Genomic DNA, 23,836 nt, shown 5'->3' with positions numbered 1-23,836 from the left:
CATGGCAAGGCAGTGGTGATATAGACAACCCAGCCCCCCTGCTCAAACCCACTAGACTCCCCCCTCCCATCCTGGCACCAGGGAGAGAACCCCGGAGTCCTAGCACCCAGCCCCCTGCTCTAACCATTAGCCCCCCCTCCCCTCCCCAGTTCACAGGGATGGTGCCAGACTGGAGCGAAGGGTTCTGGCTCTAACTGGAGTAACATGATGCTCCAGGCTCCTCTCCCAGGCTCTTGGAGTGGGGGCTAGAGGTGAGAGCTAGGACTCCTGGGTTCTCCCCCCAGCTCGGGGAGGGGAGCCTGGTAGGTTAGAGCAGTGGAAGGAGGGGGCTGGAAGCCAGGACTCCTGGATACTTCCTGGGGCCTCTTTTCCCTGCCCATGAACAAACCCGGACACAACCATCCACTTTTTCCTCCTTTTATTTCCACTTTCATTCCTGTAGCACATTCACTCAAAGGCCCGAGCGGGACCCCCTTCGCCAAGCCCGGCTTCGGGCACGGGGGTTTAGGAACATACTGGGGTCTCCAGCTGTACAGAGGATATATACAGGGGATGGAACAGCTGCGCTGACCCAGAGGCCATACACCCAGCGTGATCAGGGACGGGTCCCCTTGTCACGACACCCACGCCCCGGCCGCCCTCCGCCGCGGCTTTAGGTAGATTTGGTTCCTTGGCTCTTTTGGTCGGTTAGAGACTTCAGCTGCGTGGGCGGCAGAAATAGATCGAATCGCTGGCAGCCTGAAGGGGGAGAGACCCAGGCGCTGGGCCGTTAATCCAACTCCTGGGTCTTTCCCCCAGAGGAATCCAGAATCGCCACTGTTGGCTGGGGGGGGGGGGGGAGCGCCCAATCCACCTTGAAAGTGACGCCTTGATCCACCCAAGGCAGTGTTATTAACTGGCTGCCCCCCCAGAATCCACTGCAATTTTTAGAGAGTCCATCGCCAGGAAAAGTTGCTCGGTCAATGTGTGGTACGAGGGCCGCTTTTCCTTTTCAAAGGGGTCCCGGATCCGGGCCTGAAATAAGCAAAGCCTGTGAGAAGACTCCAGCTGGTTGATTTCTGCACCAGCCGTGTGAGTTTCACCTTTGTTTCAAAACCTTTGTCCTGTTTAAACAGCCCAGCCGGGTAAATAAACTTAACAGCGCAGAAGGTTGGCAAAATAAATAGAGCAGCACAAAATAAGGAAAGGCTGAATACCAAAAACAATATTCACAACTCAGCACCATTGGCTTCTGCTTCTCATCTACAAAGTCCCTTCTCTCCGCTCAGCGAGAGATCAAACAGGCCACTGATTTCAGCAGCAGAGCGGGAGTTTGGACAGGGCCCCCATCACAAAGCCAGGAAGCGGAAAGACTTTGATTACCTCCCAAAGATACATTAGGCCCTACAATAACAACGCTATCCCAGCACAGCGGGGCAATTGGGTAGCAGCCCAGGGCACCCAGCCCCCCAATCCCTGGCTCTAACCACTAGCCTCTGCTCCCCTCCCAGAGCTGGGGAACGAACCCAGGAGTCCTGGCTCCCATTCTCCTGCAGTTAATGACAACTGAGATTTCCAACTGCTAATTTAGCGCCCACTGCAAAATACCCGGCGATCTGATTTCCCAGCGCCCGGGGCGCTAGGATCTGTCTCCGATTTTAAATATCGAGATCCCCAGGGATTTTTAAAGAGAGAAAAAAAATCATCAGTTCCTTGGATTGATTTTTAAAATTGGGAATTTTGCCCAGGAGTTTTCCAGCTCAGCAGGTGACACTGACTAGGCAAAGGAGTGAAAATACCCACGAGCTGTTGCCCCGAAGAGAAATACACCTCCTGGAAATTGGATCAATTCAAAATGCCTTCAGCTTTAACGATCTCAAGTGTCAGCAACCTAAGCGAGGGGAGTAGAAAAGTAGATTGGGCCCGATCCCCGCTCTGGCCGTCTCTGAGCCAACCGTCAGAGCACAAACTGTCCTAACTCTATTGACTTTGGTGGTGCAAAGACTTTATAGCAGCTGTGTTTCCTACCAAACACAGGGTGTTTTCAAACCCAACCCAACCTCCATTTCTCTCGAAGATGAATTTGGCTCAGTTTCCAAAGGAGAAGTCCCAGGCTCTTAGGAAAGGTGAATCCAATGTGTGAGAAGGAACAAGACCTGGGGGGAAAGTTGGCATCTGGAGACCCACAAACCAACAGATCTCAGCCTGGGTTTGGAATATGTCTCAGGATAAAACGATCCCAGGTGCCAGAGAATATAGTCATCACCAGTTACAACCCAATGGATTTGGGGGAGACAGGAGCGGGTGTCAGGGTGTCTTTCAGTCCCCCACCGCTCCCAAGAAACCTAGAGCCTTGGCAGTCTCCCAGCCTGACTGGGCCAGAAACAGCTTCGTAGCTTTCACCCGAGCCCAGTTGATCTAGATTGAAAAGCCGCCCTGGGGATTTAAAAGAACCAGCTTTCAGGCAAAACGCAGCTGGAGCCGGATTCGAAAATTCCCACCCGCCAGTCCTTTGTGTCATTTCAATCCAGGCAACAGACAAGGACGATTCCGAGCGGAATGGAACGGCGCGCCAAGCCTGCCCCTGGAGCCTTGGCCGCTGGCGGAGACTCAAAGGCAGCCAACTTCCATGGAGCAAATCGGCGCTTGAAAGACTCTTTCTTTTGATGCATCAAAGGGAAACTTTAAAGAGCTGCAATTTCTCCAGCGAGCTGAGCACGTCGGGGGTTGATCTCTGGGGAAAATCTAGCTCTTATTTAGACTTGGAGACCTCTAGAGACGCTGGCTCGGATTTTGGTATTGAGCTAAGCACCTGAATACCTTCCAGGGCCTGGGCCTGAGACGGTAGCAACCTGCCCCTCCTGACTTCGTTGGCACAAATCGTCCTCCAAGAGCAAGTACCTCATCTGGGCATAGCTGAGATTAATCCCCTTTGATTGGAGGTCAATCAGAATCGGGTCACTTCCAATCAAGTCCAAAGCAGTTTCCTCTTTTCTGGACCTCAGCGTCAGTCCCATGATAATTCTTTGCAGTTTCACAACCCCAATTCCCCTCTGTTTACACAAACCCCCCCACCCCAAAACTAGCCTCTTGTGCGGCAAATAAATGCTGGATCTGAGAGCCCAGCCTAGAGCGATTTGAGCCCTGAGGGACGGGGTGGAACTTCTCCCACGGTCTAACTGTATTTCGGTCTGAGGCTGAAACTGATTAGATGCAAAAATGCAATGGACTAGACGCAAGAACAGGCCCCAGATCAGCGGCGGCTCCAGGCACCAACGCTCCAAGTGCGTGCCTGGGGCGGCAAGCCGCGGGGGGCACCCTGCCAGTCCCTGCCAGGACGGCAGTCAGGCAGCCTTCGGCGGCATGCCTGCGGGAGGTCTGCCAGCGGGTATGCTGAAGCCGCGGGACCGGCGGACCTCCTGCAGGCATGCCGCCAAATCTGCGGGACTGGGGAACTCCCGCAGGCGCGCCATGCTTGGGGCGGCAAAAAAGCTCGAGTCGCCCCTGCCCCGGATCCTCAGGTGGTGGAAATCAGCATCGCACTGTTGACTTCCCCACTTGGGGATATGGTCTTTGAGCACTTTCTAACTCACAGAGGAAAACATTTTTCCTCCCTGCACCTTTCAGATTGGGTGGGATCACTAGCAGGTCCATGGGCAAGTCAGATAGTAACCTTGGATCCCCTACCGGGGCGTTTAAATCCAGAGCAAGGAGAGAGTGGGGAAAGACAAAATGGAAGGCGACGAGCGATCCCGCCATGTCCTGCTCGCTTTTGCCAGGAACAGACGCCGAGGATTCGTTTGAGGGCCTGGTTTCTGGCCAGCTTTGGAAAAGAGACTCCCCGTTTCTTGGCCACGATCAGAAGATCCGAACCTTGGCAATAAGGATGGAGGTGTTTTAAGGACGCGAGTGTCCATGAGATTCAAGTTTGACCCTCCTCCGGCGGTGAGATCCAAGAACCCCCTGCCCGTTCAGAGGAAGCGGCACAAATAACCGGAGCTGTCCGAGACACACCGGCGGCTTCCTTGTTTCCTCACGCTGGGAGCTCTGGAGGAAACAGCCCGCTAGGACGGGTCTGATCTAGCCCCAAAGTAACAGGGCAGGGCTTGGTGTGTGTTTGTTCGGAGCTAAGCTATTGTGGGGCCGCCCGGGGGGGCACGGGAAGGGCGGAGGAGAGTGATCGCTACCGCCCCCCATGGGCTATCAAGGAGCACGCCACCCGCTGGGGTCAGCCCATCGCACTCCCCCGCAATGGGCTGTAGGGGGAGCGTGCGCTATGTCCATTCTGCTGGACGCCGGACTCAGGCGCCTTCCCGGCATTGGCAAGACGCTGGAGCCAACAACAGACGGGGAGGCAAACGCCCCTGGATCTAAGGGGTGACCCCCTGGGCACCCCTGTTCCCACAGAGCCTCACTGCTGCCTAGCAGCCCTATAACTGCCCACCCCTGCCCTAGCTCCCGCTGGGAAGATCTGGAACCCGATTTTAAGATTTGGCCCATGCGCGATCCAGGTTAGAGCCCAGCTGGCGCCCGACTCCCTGCCGGGACGAGGGAAGGGGCCGCGGAGCACGGAGGAATGTGGGGTTTTAAAGCCGTTGCTTTTCGGAGGAAGCCAAAGGCGAGAAGATACCGACGCGGGTCAAATTTGACAAATGGAAAGCGCCTGGGATTCAAGCCAGCCCACCTTGCTCTCAAGGAGACAAGCGGCCCAGAACCGAATGGCCTTTAGCAGGGGCCACGGGAGTCTCGATCGGGCTCGGGGCCAGTTGGACCTAATGGGACGCGGGCGAGCCCAGGGTCGCCAGCCTGCTCCTGCGGCTAGTCAGTTACAGCTGGGCCAGCCCAGGGGTGTGAAACTGACTAGGACAGGACTGCTACAGGTGACTAGCTGTGGGTTGTAACTGAGGTGGAAGTTAATCTGGTGGGAGGGGCCAGTCCCCCCTGTCTGCGCCCCATGGCCCACAGCCCCGGTGCACCAGCCTAGTCCAGCAGCCCAGATAAGCATCAACTGCTGCCACAGAGGGCACCAAGTCCTAATCAATTTCTCTCCCCCGCCATGGCAAGTTGGGGGGGGGGGGGAGGTGTGGAGGAGCTCTGGGTGGGGGACGGGGCCCCACCAGTGCAGGCTCTGGGCAGGCCAATCTCCCTCCACACCCAAGATCGGGACCTCCCACACGCCGGATACACCCCCCCAGAGACGCCTGCCAATCCGGGCTCTGCCTGCCGGTCCCTCCGGTACCAACTCTGGCGATCCCACAGATCACCAGAAAGATCCCCCCCGAACTGACACCGTGGGGATCTCCCCATCCCTACCTAGATCCTGGGGGGATCTCACAACCCAGAACCTTCCTGGGGTAGAGAACTCAGATCTGCAAAGCCCAACGGTGACCTCTAGTGGCCAGACTGCGTCCCTACAGGGACTTGTTGTTTGTTTTTCCAATAGGACCTAGAGTAAATCCCCTTCTCTGCTACGACACAGCCAGCTCTCTGCTTCATCTGCCTTAGAGACGCTAAACCCCACATGGCTGCAATAAGCGATTCATATCAGACTTCGTACAAAGAGCCCGGATCTGGGACAATAGGATGGGCAGATATCTGGAGGGGGGAAATATCCGTAGCAGTCTTGAGCCAGACAATCCAACACAGATGCTGATGTAGGAGGTGGGTCTCTGAGCTAAGATAAGGCCAACGCAGAAGGATGCCACGGAAACAAAAAGGCATCAGGGGCTAGATCCCAGCGATGAAGCCCTGCTCTCCTCCGGGCGGACGCGAAGGGGAAAGAGGATGTTCGGAAGACGTCTTCGTCTGCAGAAATTCCCAGATCGGCGCGGCTGACGCAGGCCAGGCACCGCTTCCGATCCCGTGTCATAGAAACGAGCGAGGCGCCGATCTCGGCAGTGTCCAGAGAAGCTCCAGACTGATGCTGGCTCAGCCGAGATCAGGACCCGCTTCTGGACAGGCCATCAGCAGATCGCACACCACAGCCAACCCGCCGCAGGGATGCCAACGCAGCGCGATGAGGCGCGATCAACGGAAATGGTTTTGTTTACGATCCCTCTGCCCCGCCCCTCTCCCCACCAATACGGATCCTGCCCCAGAAGTCAATCCACAGGCGGGCAGGTCTTGCCTCCATCCTGTCAACAGCTGATCTCTCGTTAAAACCAGGAACAGAAAGGCTCGGCTGATCGAAGATCTCTGATTAGTTTTACAGCCAAGCAAATCCAGGGAGCCACTGGGGTCTGTTTGCCCAGGGAAACGGCTAACGAATGAAAGTGGCAAGCCAGCAGAGATCATATGTTGTTTGATCCCCTAGTATCCCGGATTCCCGTCCCTTTGCATCATGCAGCTGATGTCTGGTCTTCCTCCAAAGCGCGGAATAAATTCCACTTGATCTCTTCATTGGAGGAGGAACTATACCACGACTGGGCAACTTGGTTTAAAAGGCAACCAGCCAAGTTCTGGGTCAGTGAAAAGCGGATCCAAAACGGAACAGAAAAGAGCACGTACATCCCAGTGGTCAAGAGTCTGAAGATCTGGGGAGGGGCGTTGGGCGTGCTCCCCAGCTTTGGCAGCGACGCCGTCAGAGGCTGCGGCCGCAGCGGGGAAGGAAACCAAAAACCGGATCAACTAATGCACATAAAAGAAAAAGGCACCGGAGTCCGAGTGGCCAATCCTGGTTGGGTCTCTGAAGGATCTTCCGAAGGGCTGGATCTTCCAAAAGGATCACTGGAGTCAGAAGGGGATGGCTGGCAGGGATCCCACTGGGAAGGCCAGATCCTGGTAGGTCCATGAGGGATCTTCCAAGGAGAACATTAAATCCAAGGGGGAGGGGGGGTCAGAAGGGGATCTAACAGGGAGGGAGATATTCTAGTTGGTCTCTGACGGATCATCCAAGGAGATAATTGAAATTAGAGAAGATGCCAGTGGAAAGGGCAGATCCCAGTTGGTTCATGAAGAATATTCCAAGGAGATCATTAGATCCAGGGGGAAATAGAGAGGATTGACCTGTGATGAGTCTCAAGGAGGTTGCCGGAAGGGGGAGTGGCGGGAGAGTTGGGGAGGATCCAATCCCCAGGGGAGGGGGGGGTGTCACGAGACGGCTGGGGACTCTGCGGCCGCCTCGTCCCCCTCCTCGGAGTCCCAGACCTCGGACTGCAGGTAGTCGGCGAAGAGGGCTTTGGCCCGGTGCAGCACCTTGGCCAGATTGTGCCGGCGCACCAGGCGGTCAAAGTGCATGGCCAGCTCGTTGTAGTCCATGTTGTTCTTCATGATGTGGTCCCGGTGCTCCAGCAGGATGGCCAGGCAGAGGAAGAGCATGAAGGGGTTGCCTTTGCCGAACTCCTGCGGCGGAGGCAAGCTCACCGTGGCTGGGGATGGGGCGGCGGGGAGGGGGCTGCTGGGTGGGGAGGACGGCGTGTCACCTGCCAAATCTCCCTTCTCCTCCGGCAGGCTCTCGTTCTTCTCGCTGCCAGAGAGGGGTGAGGGGGAGGAGGGGGAGTCTCCGGAGGGCGTGGGCGGGGTAAGGGGCCGGAGGGATGGGGCGGAGAAAGACTTGGTCATGGCCGGGAGCTGGAGCAAGGGGTCCTGCTCGCTGCAGAAGTCCTCCTCTTCCTCCATGGAGCGCTGGGATCTCAGTGAAGGCTCTTCCTCGGAGCTGTCCTCACGAGCGCTGTAGTACTTGAATTCCCCAAAGCTGGATTGCTTCAATAAGGTCTTCTGCTCCAGGCAAGGCCGGGCTCCGGGCTCCTCCAAGGAGGGCCGGGCTCCGGACTCCTCCAAGCAAGGACGGTCCCCAGTCGCATCGAAGCTACAGGTGGGTCGCAGCATGTGGCGTTGGCGGACAGGCTGGCCACTCTCACTAAGCCTGACCGGCGGCCCCACCAGCTCCACCTCCTTCTCCGGAGGATCCGGTGGCAAGGAGCTCCAGGTTATCTCCAGCATCCGCAAGGCATCCTCAAAGGCAAACTCCCGTTTCAGCTCCAGCAGCAGCCAGCGGTAGCAGAAGAAGAAGTCGTCGGCGCCCCGGGAGAGGAGGTAGGCGTAGAACTCAGGATCCGAGTACTGGAGGAGGAGCTTGAGGTGGGAGAACTTGAGGGACATCACCTCGCCGTCCACCTGGAAGTTGCCTTCCAGGCGCTTCATGATGCCGCAGAAGCAGATGAAGGCGTGGGCCTCGTTGTCCATGACGGCCAGGATGGGCGAGGCGATGTCGCTCATGCCCTGGCAGTAGGAGATCTGCGGGTGGGTGACGGCGTAGGTGGTCAGCAGGTCGTGAAGGGCGGTCAGGTGTGGATTGTCCTCCGAGCCGGCGTAGTAGGGGTGGGTGCGGTCCGTGCGGAGAACATCCTTGAGGACGTTGCTGCGGATAAAGTCCAGGTCTTCAGGGCTGGCCCGCTCTGCCCACTGGCCCTTTAGCTGGTCGTACTCCCGCGTCTTGCGCTTCATGTAGTTCATGCGCTCCTGGCCCGTCAGCCCGTCTGGGTAGACGTTCAGCAGGTAGCGCCACACCACCTGGGGGGCAGAGAGAGGAGCTTCAACGCCCAGCATCTTCCCGCCACCTCTCAGCGTCCCACCACGCTGCCTCTGACCCGCCCGGCCTCTCCCAGCATCCCACCGCGACATGCGGGGCAGAAAGAGGAGCTTCAATGCCCGGCATCTTCCCGCCACCTCAGCGTCCCACCACACTGCCTCTCACCCGCCCGTGACTTGGGGGGCAGAGAGCAGTCTCAGTGCTAGGCATCGTCCCACATAGCCTGCCATGCTACATGCCCCTTTGTGCCAGGCACCCTGACATCTCTCCCCCATGGCTAAGCACCCCCTGACATCCCATCTCCACTACCCCCGAGATCCCATTTCCCAGAGCCAGGGAGAGAACCCAGGAGTCCTGGCTCCAGCATCCCCGCTCTAACCAGCAGACCCCACTCCCCTCCCAGAGCCGGGGAGAGAACCTAGGAGTCCGGGCTCCCAGCCCCACTCCCCAGAGACTCACTTTCCGCAGTGAGGGCTCCACGCCGCCGTGGTAGATGCGCAGACGCAGCTCCTCGGGCCGGTTCAGCTGCCCCTCGTGGTTCAGGTAGGTGTGGAACTCGGAGTCGCTCAGCGGCGGTTTGAACGGCTTCACGTCCTCCCCGTAGGACCAGCTCAGAGCCTGCTGGACCTTCGACAGCGTCCGGCCCACCTAGGCAGAGAGACAGGGTCACTGACCCAGTCCTGCTCAGAGCAAGGCATGGCGGACGCCAGGGGCGGGCAGGATCCTCCCCACTGTATGGGGGGAAACTGAGGCACGGGAGCAGGCAGGGGAGATCCAGGCAGTAGGAGACTTCATTGGACTATGATCATCCTAGCACTGGAACAACAGAGCTGTGGCCAGCTACCAGGAAGAGATGCAGGAGAGCGGGAGTCAGGACTCCTGGGTTCTACCTCCGGCTCTGGGAGGGGAGTGGGGTCTAGTGTGTTAAAACAGGGGTGGGTGGGTGCGTGGGAACCAGGACTCCTGGGTTCTCTTCTGAACCCTGTTCCACCCACGTAGCTTGGGGTGCTTCCTACCTGAACGACCCTCCTCCTCTTCCCCTCTCGACTCACCTGGGAGATGATGGACTGGGTAAAAGGCAGGGCGGCCGCCGCCAGGGACCTCTTCTCCACCAGGAGCAGATCAGTGCTGATGACATCTTTGGGGCTGATGATGTCCCAGTCCTCCAGCAGGGGGCCTGAGAGAGCAGCACATGACAGTTAGCAGGTTCTGTTCCCGGCTCTGGGAGGGCAGTGGGGTCTGGCGGTTAGAGCACGAGGAGGGGGTGGCAGCCAGGACTCCTGGGTCCCTAGCCCTGCCACAGTGACTCACTGTCTTCCGAAGGCTTGATGTCTACGAGGAGCTGCAGGTAAGGCTTAGAGGCGCTGGCGAAGGCCGTGGCCAGGTCCCAGTCCGACAGCAGCGACAGGTACGTCTCCTGGCCCTGCTTCTCCTGGCCCAGGTAGCTGATCCCAAAGTTCTTCTTCCTGGGTGAGGGGGAGGTGATTGGCTCCAACACACACAAGGACAACATCACCCCATCCGCAGCGTTCCGCCTCCCGGCACCTCTCGGGGTCCCCCGTCAGTACAGAACCCCACACGCTCGCCGTCAGCCATACGGAACCTCCCACTGCTCCCTTGGGGTCTCCCATTGGCCGTAAGGACACACACTCCTTCGGCTATACAGAACCTCCCCCGCCTCTTTAGGGTTTGCTGTCAGCCATACGGATGCCTCCCGTTGGGGTCCTTCATCAACCATACAGAACCCCCCACTACTCTCTAGAGGTCGTTCACCAGCCGCTCCAGCCTCCCTGCCTTCCATCCTTTCTCGGGGTCCCCCATTAGCTCTTCAGACCGAATGAGCTCATCTGTCCCCCAAATCTCCTCTTTGCCCCCTGGCTCCCAACAGTCTCAAATTCTTCACTAGCTCCTTCCTCAACCAGGATCTAACTCCCAGGCAACCCCAGAAATAGCAGCACTGGGGAGAGAACCCAGGAGTCCTGGCTCCCAGCTCCCCCTGCTCTAACCACTAGCCCCCACTCCCCTCCCAGAGCCGGGGAGAGAACCCAGGAGTCCTGACTCCCACCTTCCCTCCGCTCTAACCCTCCCGCTGGGCACAGGTCCCTGGCGACTGGGGCGGGACTCACCCGTTGAGGTCGAAGGCGCGGATGAGGATGTGCTGTAGGACATCCAGCGAGGTGATCTGGGGGTCGACGGCAAAGGTGCGGAACTCGGGCTGCAGGAACCCCTCGCGCTTCTGGGGGGACAGGACTGGAGTGAGCGCCCTCTACAGGGGACAGGCCCTGTGCCCCATTCCCCACCCCGCGAGCAGGCCAGTCCCCACCCTTGTGCCGGAGGGGGAGTCGCGCCCCCTAGAGTGGAAAGGCCCTGGCTCGTTTCCCCTCCCCCCCCACCCCCCCGCTGCACAGATCCGCCCGCGTTTCGGACGGACGGAGACCTCCGCGGACACAAGGGAAGGGCAGTTTCGCTGCGCTCTTTCACACCGAAATCCTTTCTCCTCGCTGGCCGTGGGAGGTCTGAGCTCCTGGGCGTTTCTTCCCCCGCCTTGGCACGTGCCTCGCCCCAGATCTCCTGGCCGCCACGCAGCCACCCAGGAGGGAGGCCGGGGGACGAGACGCAGGCGACACTGGGTCGCGTCCCCCGTTCTGTTCTGGCTCTGACCCGCTCAGCGAAGGCAAGGAGGGTTTGTCTGGGGCACTAAGGGAGAGGAGTAGAGAGCACAAGGACAAGCAGGACTCCTGGGTTCTCCCCTGCTCTGGGAGGGGAGTGGGGGCTGGTGGTTAGAGCAGGGGGGGCTGGGAGCCAGGACTCCTGGGTTCTCTCCCTGGCTCTGGGAGGGGAGTGGGGGCTGGTGGTTAGAGCAGGGGGGGCTGGGAGCCAGGACTCCTGGGTTCTCTCCCCAGCTCTGGGAGGGGAGTGGGGGCTGGTGGTTAGAGCAGGGGGGGCTGGGAGCCCGGACTCCTGGGTTCTCTCCCCAGCTCAGGGAGGGGAGGGGAGGGGGGGGGGCTGGGTGGGGGAGGGGGAGACTCCGCTCTGGCTCCCTCCTCACGCCCCGACCCCCCCTTTCTCTCGCAGCCCCCCCCCGCCCTGGGCTCCCCCCGGCACGATCCGCCCCCACTGATCTGGGGGGTGCCCCTCCCCCCACCCCGTGACCCCTGACCCCGCCGTGACCCATGACCTCTCACCTTGACCCGGACCCGCACCACCTCCCGCTCCTCCTCCTCCTCCTCCCGGGCCCCGCCCCCCGCCGCCGCCGCCATCCCGGCCCCCGGCCGGCTCCGCGGGGGGGGCGGGGGCGGAGGGGGGGAGGAGCCTCGCGCCGGACGGGACCGTAACGGCCCCGCCCCTGGGGGGAGGCGGGGGAGGCCTCGCGCCGCGACGGGTAGAACCGGCTCGCGCCGGGCGGGCGGTTGACGTCAGGTGGGGATGGAGAGGGAGGGGGGGAAGCCTCACGTGACCCCGCCGCTACTTCCGCTTCCGGCTTGGAGGCCTCGGCTCAGGCGCTGACGTCATCGCCCTCTTAAAAAAACGGGTGGGGGAGGGGGAGAGACGGGAGCAGCCGGGCCCCTCCCCGCCACGGGACGGGGACTCACATCCGGGGTCAACCGGAAATAATCGCCCAACCACTGGAAACAACATCCGGGTTAACTGGAAATAGCGCGTAACCAAGGCAATAACTGCCCGGACAAGCCCCGCACTGGGGAAACAACGGCCCAGCCAACCGGAAATAGCCCCCAACCGGCGCCACCGGAAATAGACATACCAGCAGGGACAGCAACATCCGGGTCAACCGGATATAACCACACCGCCGTGGAGAACAACATCCGGATCAACCGGAAATAGCCTGACAAAGCAGGGACAGCAACATCCGGGTCAACCGGAGATAACCGCCCTAGCAGGGAAAACAACATCCGGGTTAACCGGAAGTAACCCCCAACTGGTGAAAATAACCACATCCGCCCGCAGCTCCAGGGACCCGGATGTTCCCCGCCAGGGGGCAGCTGGGCACCGGGCCGGGGCTGGCTCGGGCGGACACACGGGCTGAAGCTGGAGGCCCCTGCGGCGGGGCCTGTAGTGACCCTCTGGGCTTCCCTGCTCCCCACGTTACAGCTCTGACCCCTGCTCCCTTCCCCGCCTTTTCCTTCGCGCCCCCCAGAATCAGGGGTTATGGGCTCCCTGGCCCCGCCCCTCCATTGAGGGGGCGGAGCTTTCCTACAGGCGGGCGGAATCCCCCCGTGCCCAGCCCCGTGAACAGGCATTGAAATGGGGCCTGTCCCCTCTAGGGGCGCCAGCTCCCCCCGGCCCCAGGGCAGGGGACTGAGGTGTGGGGCCTGTCCCCTCTAGGGGGCGCCAGCTCCCCCCGGCCCCAGGGCAGGAGACTGAGGTGTGGGGCCTTTCCCCTCTAGGGGGCGCCAGCTCCCCCCCGGCCCCAGGGCAGGAGACTGAGGTGTGGGGCCTTTCCCCTCTAGGGGGCGCCAGCTCCGCTCCAGCACAGGGCAGGGGACTGGGAATGGGACACAGGTTACTGAGATGCAGAGTTCAGGGAAAAGGTATTTGGAATTTGCCCCTCTCAGAGAAGGTCCCACTATGCCTTGTTCTCGGTCACGATTTTAATCAGGGCCTCGCCATCTTCTCTCTAAAGCATCCCAGCCCAGGAGGGACCCTCGGGATCAGCTGGTATGACCTCCTCTATAACCCCTTTTGTCCTGGCAGCGAGGCGCCACCCCGAGGGCGACAGCGGCAGACAAGGACAGCTGCTGGAAGGCAAAGGAGTATACACATGTGTTTATTAAAACAAGCTGATTGGCCCTGTCCACCGGAGGCGCTTGAGGTCCCAGCATCCCCCACCCTACAGCCAGTCAGGAGGCAAAGGGGTTCGTTGTCGGGGGCACACAGAGACATGGTCGGAGCTTTGGTTATGGGAACAGGGAGGGTTCGGTGGAGGAGGGGGTGCTAGGATAACACGTCATAAAGAGGCAGACATCTCCCCCACCCTTGCTAGCGATTTCCTCCCCCGCTCACCTGTCCTTCCCCACCAGGTCGGCAGATAAAGCCGGCCTGGAGAAACAGGAACATCTCCCACAGACACTGGGAAAAGAGCCAAGACGTCCTGGCTCCCAGCCCCCCAGCTCTAGCCCACTGGACTCCACTCCCCTCCCAGAGCCAGGGAGAGAGTCCTGCGCACTCCAATCCCTGAGCATCATTCATCCTGCAGCCCCCGGGGCAGTTTTGTGCCAGATACCCCCACCCCGGGTGGCGGGGGGGAGTGAGGCATCAGTGTCTCTTGGGCTTGACAGAGTCCAGCGCCCTCTGGGCAGCGCTCAGGTGCCCCCAGGCGTCGAGGAGGAGGATGGAGGGGATGATGATCCACAGGGCGTTCATGAAGACGAAGTAGAACCAGAAGTAAAGCGGGTGCCACATCTCGCTGTGGGCGAAGCCTTCTCGGTACTCGGTGTAGAAGTACAGGACGTCGCCATACAGCTGGCCTGGGGGTGGGGAGGAAAGGTCAAGGGGTCAGATCGAGGAGAATCCAAGGATCATGGAAAGATCAGGGGGCATCTGGGGTCCAGGCTAGGTCAAGATGAAGCTGATCTGGGACCTTTGACCATCAGCCCCTGAGCCATTCTACAGCCAGGGAGAGAACCCAGGAGTCCTGCCTCCCAACCCCTCCGGTTCTAACCACTAGACCCCCCTCCCCAAGCCAGGGAGGGGACCCAGGCATCCGGCCGCCCTTACCCAGTGACACCACCAGCTGCAGGACGTAGCGGTGGGGCTGGCGCTGGAGGAAGGCCAGCACAGTCAACAGGCTCAGTGGGCCCCATGCCCAGGCAGTGATGGTCTCCATGCACACGGTGAAATTGTCCTCTCTGCAGACAGAGGAGAGAGGCACCCAAGGGTTAACCCAACTTCTAAGGCCCCACCGTTCCCATCCCTCCCAAACAACCACGCGTCTCAGCTCGCACCTCATTGGCCTCAGTTTCCCCAGCCGTACCATGAGGCGTATGGTCCTGCCTGGGTGTGTTTAGACTGGAAGCTCTTTGGGGTCTCAGTGTGGGGGGGCGGTCTGTGTAGGGCCAGGCACAATGGGGGGCTTCATGCACCCAGCAATGCAAGGGCTATGATCTCCCTCTGGCAGGGGCTGTGCGGGGACAGGGGCCCCGATCTAGTGGCTGGTGGGGTGGGGGGTTATGCAGCACCCATCAGAGGCCCTGCTCTCAGGGGTGGGTCCGTGCAGCGCCTGGCACGACAGGGCAGGTTCTCTGGTCTCGGTTGGCCGGGAAGTCGTCCGTGCTGATCACAACAGCCCCTTCTGTCCCCAGAACCTACCAACCCACGAGCGGCGTGGCTGTGAAAAGGCCATGGCACAACGCAGCAAACCCGGCTGATCTTTTGGGACCTGGCAAGCTACATTCCCAGGACGTATGGGGGAGAAGCGGGTGGCGCCAGCGCCCCCGCCCCACAGACTCAGCCTTCCGAACTTCGCCCAGAGATCGGGAAGGGAATTGGGGGGCCAATCTTTAGACTGACACCGCCCCTGGTCAATTTACATGTCGCTTCTTTGGCTGTTTTCCCCGCAGCGCTCCTGCCTTACGGCTAAAAGGGGCTTCCTCCGAAGGGCTGCGTGTTATTGATCGCCGAGGAGAAAGCAAGTAGCCCTGGTTAGCTAGCCCGTCGTTTGCTGGGAATAACGCAATGAAGGCAAGGGGCAGTCACCCGGATTTGGTCTAGCTTCGACTTCGAGCCGTCGGATCGGGTTTGACCTTCCTCTGCTTGATCGAGCGCCCGTTCTCAAATGTTTGTTCCCCGCGTAGATACGACCGGGATCCAATCACCCTTCCGCCGTCTCTTCGTTCAGCTCCATAGCTGGAGCTCAGGGAGTCTCTCAGGCCAAGGCTGGGTTTCTGATCCTTGAATCATTCTCATGGCACTTCTCTGACGCCCCCCGACTGATCAACGGACTTCTAGAGTTGTGGCCACCAGAACAGGACGCCGGATCCCAGCAGCAGTGGCACCAGGGCCAAATCCAGAGGGGAAAATCCCCTCTGCGTTCCACCTCGTGATCCCCGTTTTGGCCCCAGCGTCGCACCGGAAGCCCCCATTCAGCCGATTGTCCCCCATGAGCCCCAAATCTTTGTCAAGACAGAGTCCCCCCCCATCCTGTACGCATTGCCTGTGTGCTTTGTTCCTGGAGGGATGCATTTGCATTTAGTGATATTAAACCACATATTGTTTGCTTGCGCTGAGCTAGCAGGCACGTGTGAAACCTGATGGGTTTTTTGACGGCTGCATCCGATCTATTCCAAATTTCCAGGTGGATTTTGGGCAGACGCCAGTGGATTGTGGTGGGTGGGTGGGTAGGAATCAGAAAAGGGGAAGGGGGGAATGGGACACACAAAGGCTAAAACTCACATGACATATCGGCTGTCTCCTTTGGCGTACTCCTTCCCTGGAAGCGGAAACAAGATTCAGCTGAAACGGTCGCTCGTCGGGTCACACAGAACGAATCAAATTCATCATTTTATGGGAGGGGAGGGAGGAACATGGAGAGGTTTTGAAACACGGGAGGAAATATTCTAAAACCCATTCGGTTTTCCCAAATTTTAGGGCTGGGAATTTCCATAGTTTCCTCTCCCAGCTAGGAGCAGTGGAACCTCTGGAGCTGTTTCTACAAGGATCCGTAGTTCTCCCCGGCCTCCCATCCCGTCTCTCTGGAAGAGGATTCACCTGGAGGGCAGGTAACCTGTCTAGCAGATTTCCTTTCCTCACGTCACGGTAGCAAACAGCTCCCGTCAGGGCTCCCCTCAGCTGGGCTAGAACCCAGGAGTCCTGGCTCCCAGCCTCCCCTGCTCTAACCACTAGACCCAACTCCCCTCCCAGAGCTGGGGATGGAACCCAGAAGTCCTGCCTCCCCTGCTCTAACCACTAGACCCCACTCCCCTCCCAGAGCTAGAGCTCGAACCCAGGCGTCCCGGCTCCCAGTCTAACCCACCAGACTCCATCCCCCACCCAAAGAACCCAGGAGTCCTGGTTCCCATGCCTTACACAGCTGGGAGAGGAAGGACTGGTCCCCTGGTATATCCGTGTGGTAGAGGCTGAACCAGCCCTCAATCACGCCATGGATGAAGCCGCAGATGGCAAACCAACAGAGGGCCAGGCGGCGCCCGGTCCTCATGGGCGCCCCCGTCCACCCCCGCCAGCCGGCGGCCAGCCAGGTGAGCGTCAGCAGGGCCGCCGAGACAGAGAAGAGGAACGCCAGGCTGTGCCAGGTGGGGCGGTCGTTGGGGATGTAGCGCCGGATCTCCAGGTCCCGGGGCCAGTAAGGGTGGGGGGCGGCGAGGGGCTCGGCCTCCAGCCCCATGGCAGGCAAGACAGCGACTCCCGCTGCAAAGGAAAAAAGAGATGGTGTCAGGAAGGGGATCCAGGGAGTTTCCAGCTCTGATCCGGATTGGCGGGTGGGGGGGGGGGGCAGATCCACCCCCAGCTGGGAACGGGGACCCCCGGGGGGGGGTGCACGTCCCTGCGTGCAGCCCCCTGCGTGCCCGCCCCGGCAGCCCCTCACCCGCTCAGCGCCTCCAGCCCGAGTCCCGACGCTGCTGGCAGCTGACCGCAGACTGAGGCCGGCGCCCGGCCGGGTGGCCACCTGCAGCCCTAAGCCCCGCCCCCGCGACCAATGAGCGCGCGCCTTGGCCGCGGCAGGCGGGCGGGGCCGCCTCCTCCGCTCGATCCGGCCGCCCGTTGGGCCGCTGGCCTTTTCTTCGCGGCCAATGGGAGGCCGGGGCGCTGGTGGGCGGGGCCGCGAGAGGCCCTCCCGAGGAGCGGATTGGCCCAGAGGCCGGCTGAGGCGATGTGGGCTCAGCAGGGGCGGGGGGGGCGGGGTAGCCATGGTAACAGGTGTCGTCAGAGCGGGAGATTTAAAAGGAGGAGAGACGGGGCCGTATTTGGGCGGGGCCTGAGCCCAGGGGGAGGGGCCAGTGTGCAGGGGTGGGGCCTGAGCCCAAGGGGAGGGGCTAATATCCAGGAGGAGGAGATTGTGCCCAGCAGGGGGAGGAGCCTTTGTCTAGCAGGGGGAGGGGCCATATCCAAGGGGAGGGGTCTGTGCCCAGGTGGAGGGTCCGGTATCTAGGGGGGTGGGGCCTGTTCCCAGGGGGTGCTCATCAGGGGAGGAGCCTGTGGCTGGAGGGTGGGGCTTATCTTCAAAGGCAAGGGTGAGGCAGATGGGGGGCCCACTCACAGGTGTCCTGGGTCCATGGGAGGGGCTTATACTCAGTGCGGGGGAGGGGCTTATACTCTGCGGGGGAGGGGCTTATACTCAGTGGGGGGGAGGGGCTTATACTCAGTGGGGGGAAGGGCTTATACTCTGCGGGGGAGGGGCTTCTCCCAAGGTGCAAGGTCTTAACCCAGCTGGTAGAGGGATTGCAGGTATTCCCCGGCTGCCCTGCCCCAGAGGTGGCTGCATCTCAGCATCAGATGAACCAGCCCTGTGTTGCGTTATGTGTGGCCATTCCCCGGCTGCCCTGCCCCAGAGGTGGCTGCATCTCAGCATCGAATGAGCCAGCCCCGTGTTGCGTTATGTGCGGCTGTTCCCCGGCTGCCCTGCCCCAGAGGTGGCTGCATCTCAGCATCGGATGAGCTAGCCCCGTGTTGCGTTATGTGCGGCCGTTCCCCGGCTGCCCTGCCCCAGAGGTGGCTGTATCTCAGTGCCAGGTGAGCCCTCCCCATGCGGTGTTATATGCAGCTGTTCCCCAGCTGTCCCAAAACTTATTTAATGCTAGCTAAAGTGAGATTAGTGCAAACCACACGGGGCAGGTCGCCTGGGTTCCCTGCCACCTTTCGCAGGGTGGGCCCTCCTTTCTCTGCGCTTCCTCACCGGCAGAGCGGACATAGGGCACTGTCCTGCCTCCCGGGGTTAAGGTGTCAAGTGACTGTGAGGTGCTGAGATACTGTAGCAATGGGGGACAGAGAAGTACCTAAAATATAGACCCCTCCACAGCTCTAACCTTCTAGCCCTCACTCCCCTCCCAGAGCCAGGGAGAGAACCCAGGAGTCCTGGCTCCCAGCCCCCCTCTCCGCTCTAACCACCAGCCCCCACTCCCCTCCCAGAGCCGGGGAGAGAACCCAGGAGTCCTGGCTCCCAGCCCCCCCTGCTCTAACCACTAGACCCCTCCCCTTCCCGAGCTGCGGAGACTAGAGAACCCAGGAGTCCTGGCCCCCACTTCCCTCCCAAAGCCAGGGAGAGAACCCAGGCGTCCTGGCTCCCAGCGCTGGAGATAGAGGGCATCCATTGGCTGTCTTGATCGCCCGCCCCGTCCCATCCCATCCGGCTCCCGATTGGTCGAGCCGAGCCGTCTCCTCTTCCCATAGGAGGGTACGCCGATCCTTCCCGCCCCCAAATTTAAAGGGGATTAGCTCCCCCTCCCCCCGGGAGAGCCGGACCGCAGGACTGGCCGCGCGGGGACAGACAGACAGACCTGGAGGGAGAGGCTCGCTGCAAAGGTACCCGGGCCCCGCGCGAGCCACAGCTGGACGCGGGGGGGGGGGGGGAGAGCAGGGAACGCCCCCTCCTGCCCCCCCACATCTGTATCCAGCCATCAGTGCAGCTGGTTAGGGGAACCCCCTCGCCTCCATTCCCGCCACATCTGGATTCAGGGCCCAGTGTGGCTGCAGAGGGGGAATCCCACCCCCACCCCTACCCCTGGCCGCCTCTGGCCACATCTGGATGTCAGTGCCGGTCTCCCAGGCTTCTCACTTGAGGAGAGAGGCGGGTTATCAAGACATGTTGCCTTGGGGGGGCTGGGGCGGGGGGAGCCCCCCCCCCCCAGCGTTCCTAGTTCTCAAATTGGGGTGATGCACATTTCACTCATTCAATACTACCCCCCCACCACCCCCCTGTGGCCCAGCGGTGTCCCAGACTCTGGGGGTCCCAGGCTGGATCAGGCCCTGGTCGAGCTATGTGAATCCTGGAGAATAGATAGATCAGTGTGTTAGGGTTTGGGAAGATAGATAGATAGGTGTATGGAGATGGATGGATAGATCGAAGGGTGTGCATGGGGCGGATGGAGAGATAGGTTGGTACGTATGGGGAGGGATGGACGGATGCATGGAACGACAGATGGGTGTTTATGGAGCTGGGTGGATCGATAGAGGGGTGTGCAGGGGGATGGGTGGATCGATAGAGGGGTGTATGGGGGATGGGTGGATCGATAGAGGGGCGTGCAGGGGGATGGGTGGATAGGTACATAGGTAGGGGGTGGTGCAGGGTGAATGGATGGATAGAATAATTGTAATGTCAGGCTGGAAGGGATCTTGTGAAGTCACCAAGTCCAGCCCCCTGTGCTGAGATGGGACCATTCATCTAACCATCCACACATCCATCCATTCATCAACCAGCTAACCATCCATTCATCTAACCATCTAACCCAGTGGGTCTCAAACTTTTTTACTGGTGACCCCTTTCACATCGTAAGCTTCTGAGTGCGACCCCCCCCCATAAATTCAACACATTTTAAAATATATTTAACAGCATTATAAATGCTGGAGGCAAGTGAAGGTTGGGGTGAAGGTTGACAGTTCGTGACCCCCTGAGGTGTCCCGCCCCCCAGTTTGAGAACCCCTGATCTAACCATCCATTCATCAACCACCCACACATCCATCCCTCTAACCATCCATTCATCAACCACCCACACATCCATCCCTCTAACCATCCAATCATCAACCACCCACACATCCATCCCTCTAACCATCCATAAAGCCAGCCAATCAAACATCCCAGTATGTCTGTCCCTCGCCCCCCATCTCCATAGGCTCTTTCTGCTCTATGTCCTCTCCAGCAGCTCCTGCCCATCCTGGTTCTCCTTGACTCTCCCCCCCCCCCCCCGTCTCTTTCAGGCCCTGGCAATGGCCACTTTCACCCGCCAGGAGTTCTACCAGCAGCTGCTGCAGGGCTGTGTGATCCCCACTGCCCGGCAGGGGCTGGAGCAGATCTGGGTCCTGCTGCTCATCTGCCTGGCGTGCCGGCTGCTCTGGAGGCTGCGTAAGCAGGTGGCAGGGATGGACAGAGGCTTGGAGGGGGGGTGGGTGGGATGGAGAGAAGGAGGGATGCAGGGAGAGTTGGAGGGAGGGATTGATGGACATATGGGACGGTGGGTTGGATGGAGGGTTGGTTGGGGGATTCGTTGGATGCATGGAGGGCTGGTTGGTGGGATGGATGGAAGGTGGGTTGGACACATGGAGGGAGGGATGGATGGATGGAAGGTGGGTTGGATGCATGGAGGGCTGGTTGGAGGGATGGATGGAAGGTGGGTTGGTGGGTTGGACACATGGAGGGATGGATGGATGGAAGGTGGGTTGGACGCATGGAGGGCTGGTTGGAGGGATGGATGGAAGGTGGGTTGGTGGGTTGGACACATGGAGGGATGGATGGATGGAAGGTGGGTTGGACGCATGGAGGGCTGGTTGGAGGGATGAATGGATGGAAGGTGGGTTGGACGCATGGAGGGCTGGTTGGAGGGATGGATGGATGGAAGGTGGGTTGGACGCATGGAGGGATGGATGGATGGAAGGTGGGTTGGTGGGTTGGACGCATGGAGGGATGGATGGATGATTGGTTGGAGGGTTGGATGCATAGAGGGCTAGTTGGAGGGAGGGATTGATGGAAGGTGGGTTGGACGCATGGAGGGCTGGTTGGAGGGATGGATGGATGGTTGGTTGGAGGGTTGGACGCATGGAGGGCTGGTTGGAGGGATGGATAGATGAAAGGTGGGTTGGTGGGTTGGACGCACTGAGGGCTGGTTAGAGGGATGAATGGATGGTTGGTTGGAGGGTTGGACGCATAGAGGGCTGGTTGGAGGGAGGGATGGATGGAAGGATCCCCACCACAACTCCATGTCCCCCCTCCCCCAGCTCTGCCCGGCTATGCGAAGCACCTCAGCACGGTGGTGGGGGGGTTCTACGCCCTCCACCACTTCTTCCAGCTGCAGATGGTCTGGGTGGTGCTGCTCAGCCTGCTGTGCTACCTGGTTCTCTTCCTGTGCCGGCACTCGGCCCACCGTGGGGTCTTCCTCTCCATCACCATCCTCATCTACCTCCTCATGGGGTGAGGCCCGGCGGGGTCGGGGGGGGGCTGGGCCTGGGAAGGGGCACAGAGGGATTCTGGTCTGCAAAGACCTTCTGGGTGGAGTTGGGTCCGTGGCGGGGGGAGGTGGGGATGCATGATCCATGGAGATGGGAAGGCCGGACCCATGGGGGGAGGGGGCCCTGAAGCCAGGTGAGAGCCCACAACCCCCCATAGGGACCCCAGCCATGTCTAGCAGGTGGGAGGAGAAGTTGGAAGACTGGGTGGGAGGCAGCTCTGGGGGAGGGGGGGGTGCAGCGATGTCTGGGGAGGAGAGCCAAGCATTGGCTGGGGAGCTGGAGATCAGCTGATCTCACAGGGAGACCCCCACCCACCCCATTAGTTCCTCTCTCTGAAACAGTCTCTGTCCTTCTCTCTGGCAGGGAGATGCACATGGTGGATACCGTGACCTGGCATAAAATGAGAGGTGAGACTCTGACCTGCCCCCACTGGGACTGGACATGGGGCCTTTCCCCTCTAGGGGGCGCCGGCTCCCATCCACCCCCAGGGCAAGGCGGGCTGGCTGGTGGGCTGGCAGGCAGAGGGGTGGGGGTTCTATCTTCAGCTCTGGGAGGGGAGTGGGGTCTAGTGGTTAGAGCGGGAGTGGGGGGGGGGCTGGGAGCCAGGACTCCTGGGTTCTCTCCCCTGTAGTCCCGGGGTACCCCACCCCCACCTGTCTCTCTCTCCATGGCAGGGGCCCAGATGATTGTGGCGATGAAGGCCGTGTCCCTGGGCTTCGACCTGGACCGCGGGGAGCTCCCGGCCGTCCCCTCCCCCGTGGAGTTCATGGGCTACATTTACTTTGTGGGCACGGCCATCTTCGGGCCCTGGAGCCGCTTCCGCAGCTACCTCCAGGCGGTGGAGAGCCGGGCCCTGGTGAGAGTCGGGGTGTGGGGAGGGGGAACAGCGCCCCTGGTGGGCACACCTGGTCCTGCGCCTAGCGGCCTTTCCCCTGTAGCGGGCGCCGGCTCCCCTCTGGCCGCANTCAGTGGTGTCCCCGCACACTGGGTGACATCCCAGAGGGTCCAACCCGTCACAAACCCAAGGAGGAGTATTTCTAACCAAGAAAAACCTGGCTGAAGTTTTGACTAGTTGAAAAAGGGAAACTGAGGTAGGCTGCTTGTAGCATGACCCTCGGACACCAGAGGCACCTACCTTAATAGGTACAGTGGCAGTGGACCAAATTTCTGTAGGCCCTACAATAATGGAAGGCTTGGCAGAAATAGACTTCTTAGTATAATTTCAATGGATAATATGGACATCTATTTTTAAGTGCTTTTTTCTGGTTTCATCCATTTAAATATTCACAGGTTCCCAAAATGATGGTCTTCACGCATTTTATTTTTATCAATTTAGACTTTTGCAGTTGCAGGAAATCATGGGCCAGGTGAGACAATTGCTTAATGCCGGGAGATGCCGAGATTCCAAAAGTTAAAACTTTATACTTGTTACAAGTTGTCAACACCACAGGTCAGAACATACAAATGCCAGCAGCAGTGTCACCAGTCTGTTTCGCAGTTAGTGACCAACTCGTTTGCAGTAAGTTTAACAACATACTTCTGGCCCGTGTATATTTTGTCGAAATCAGGGAGGAGCAATTCTTCCTCGGCTATCCAGCATATAAAGTCAATATCCTGAATCAGGTCTCAAGCAGGATTTCTCTTACTTTGCCTAGCCAGGAGTTTAGACTATTATCGCTGGAAATATTTTTCCGTCGATGTGGGTGGTGAAATCGACATTTACTGACAAAAATCAAAACGCTGCAATCCTAAATAACAGGCGTACTGACAAAGAAGCCGGGTCGATGTGGATCTGTTCTAGTAGGCCCTACTTTAAATGATTCATTGATACAAGCCTCAAATTAAGTCGTCTTCCTTATCTAAACAGACTTGGCTGTACGAGTCCTCTCCCTCCAGACGGCTCTGTTCAATTCATATCTTCTATCAGGCTACTACTTCTTCTTGGGTTGGCCTCTCTGGCTTTTTCCATCAGTCTTGATCTTCTGGACTCTCTTACCCACATAATTGTCCAGCCTGTGCTTTTGTGACCAATTGTTTCCTTTATGGGGGTTACTTTGAGTATGTCTCCGACATACACATCCCTCGCATGGGCCTTCTTGTTTTCGCCACTCATCCACCTCAATGTGCGCGTTTCTGCAGAACAGATACTTTCCTCGCGTTTCTTTGTTGCGCCATGCACTAACACGGGACGGAGCA

At 59.7% G+C, this 23,836-nt stretch overlaps 3 protein-coding genes across 3 annotated transcripts; 1 reads left to right on the top strand and 2 right to left on the bottom strand.

Annotated features, from left to right (window-relative positions):
- Window positions 1-403: 403 nt before the first annotated feature.
- On the bottom strand, window positions 404-11,938 carry TBC1D25 (TBC1 domain family member 25). Its single transcript, XM_034791997.1, has 6 exons — window positions 11,695-11,938; window positions 10,636-10,745; window positions 9,821-9,975; window positions 9,562-9,686; window positions 8,969-9,157; window positions 404-8,490 (listed from the first exon to the last, which is right to left on the bottom strand). The coding sequence occupies exons 1-6, from the start codon at window positions 11,767-11,769 to the stop codon at window positions 7,069-7,071; spliced, it is 2,076 nt and encodes a 691-aa protein (XP_034647888.1). The 5' UTR covers window positions 11,770-11,938; the 3' UTR covers window positions 404-7,068.
- A 1,341-nt stretch (window positions 11,939-13,279) lies between these two features.
- Window positions 13,280-17,186, bottom strand: EBP (EBP cholestenol delta-isomerase). The gene is made up of 5 exons (XM_034792953.1): window positions 17,070-17,186; window positions 16,553-16,891; window positions 15,920-15,956; window positions 14,246-14,376; window positions 13,280-13,995 (listed from the first exon to the last, which is right to left on the bottom strand). Exons 2-5 carry the CDS (start codon window positions 16,866-16,868, stop codon window positions 13,784-13,786), a joined length of 696 nt encoding a protein of 231 aa, XP_034648844.1. The 5' UTR covers window positions 16,869-16,891; window positions 17,070-17,186; the 3' UTR covers window positions 13,280-13,783.
- Window positions 17,187-18,906: 1,720 nt separating this feature from the next.
- PORCN (porcupine O-acyltransferase) lies at window positions 18,907-22,496 on the top strand (the record flags this gene model as incomplete). The annotated part of the gene is given in 5 exon segments (XM_034792626.1): window positions 18,907-19,003; window positions 20,396-20,540; window positions 21,410-21,602; window positions 22,004-22,047; window positions 22,315-22,496. Coding segments are annotated over 4 exon segments (555 nt in total), but the record flags the coding sequence as incomplete, so codon positions are not given.
- Window positions 22,497-23,836: the final 1,340 nt, after the last annotated feature.

Source organism: Trachemys scripta, chromosome 16, assembly GCF_013100865.1.
Source record: "Trachemys scripta elegans isolate TJP31775 chromosome 16, CAS_Tse_1.0, whole genome shotgun sequence".
In the NCBI taxonomy this organism is placed as follows: Eukaryota; Metazoa; Chordata; order Testudines; family Emydidae; genus Trachemys; species Trachemys scripta.
The sequence above is the reverse complement of the archived record's forward strand: the minus strand, read 5'-3'. Positions and strand labels throughout refer to the sequence as shown.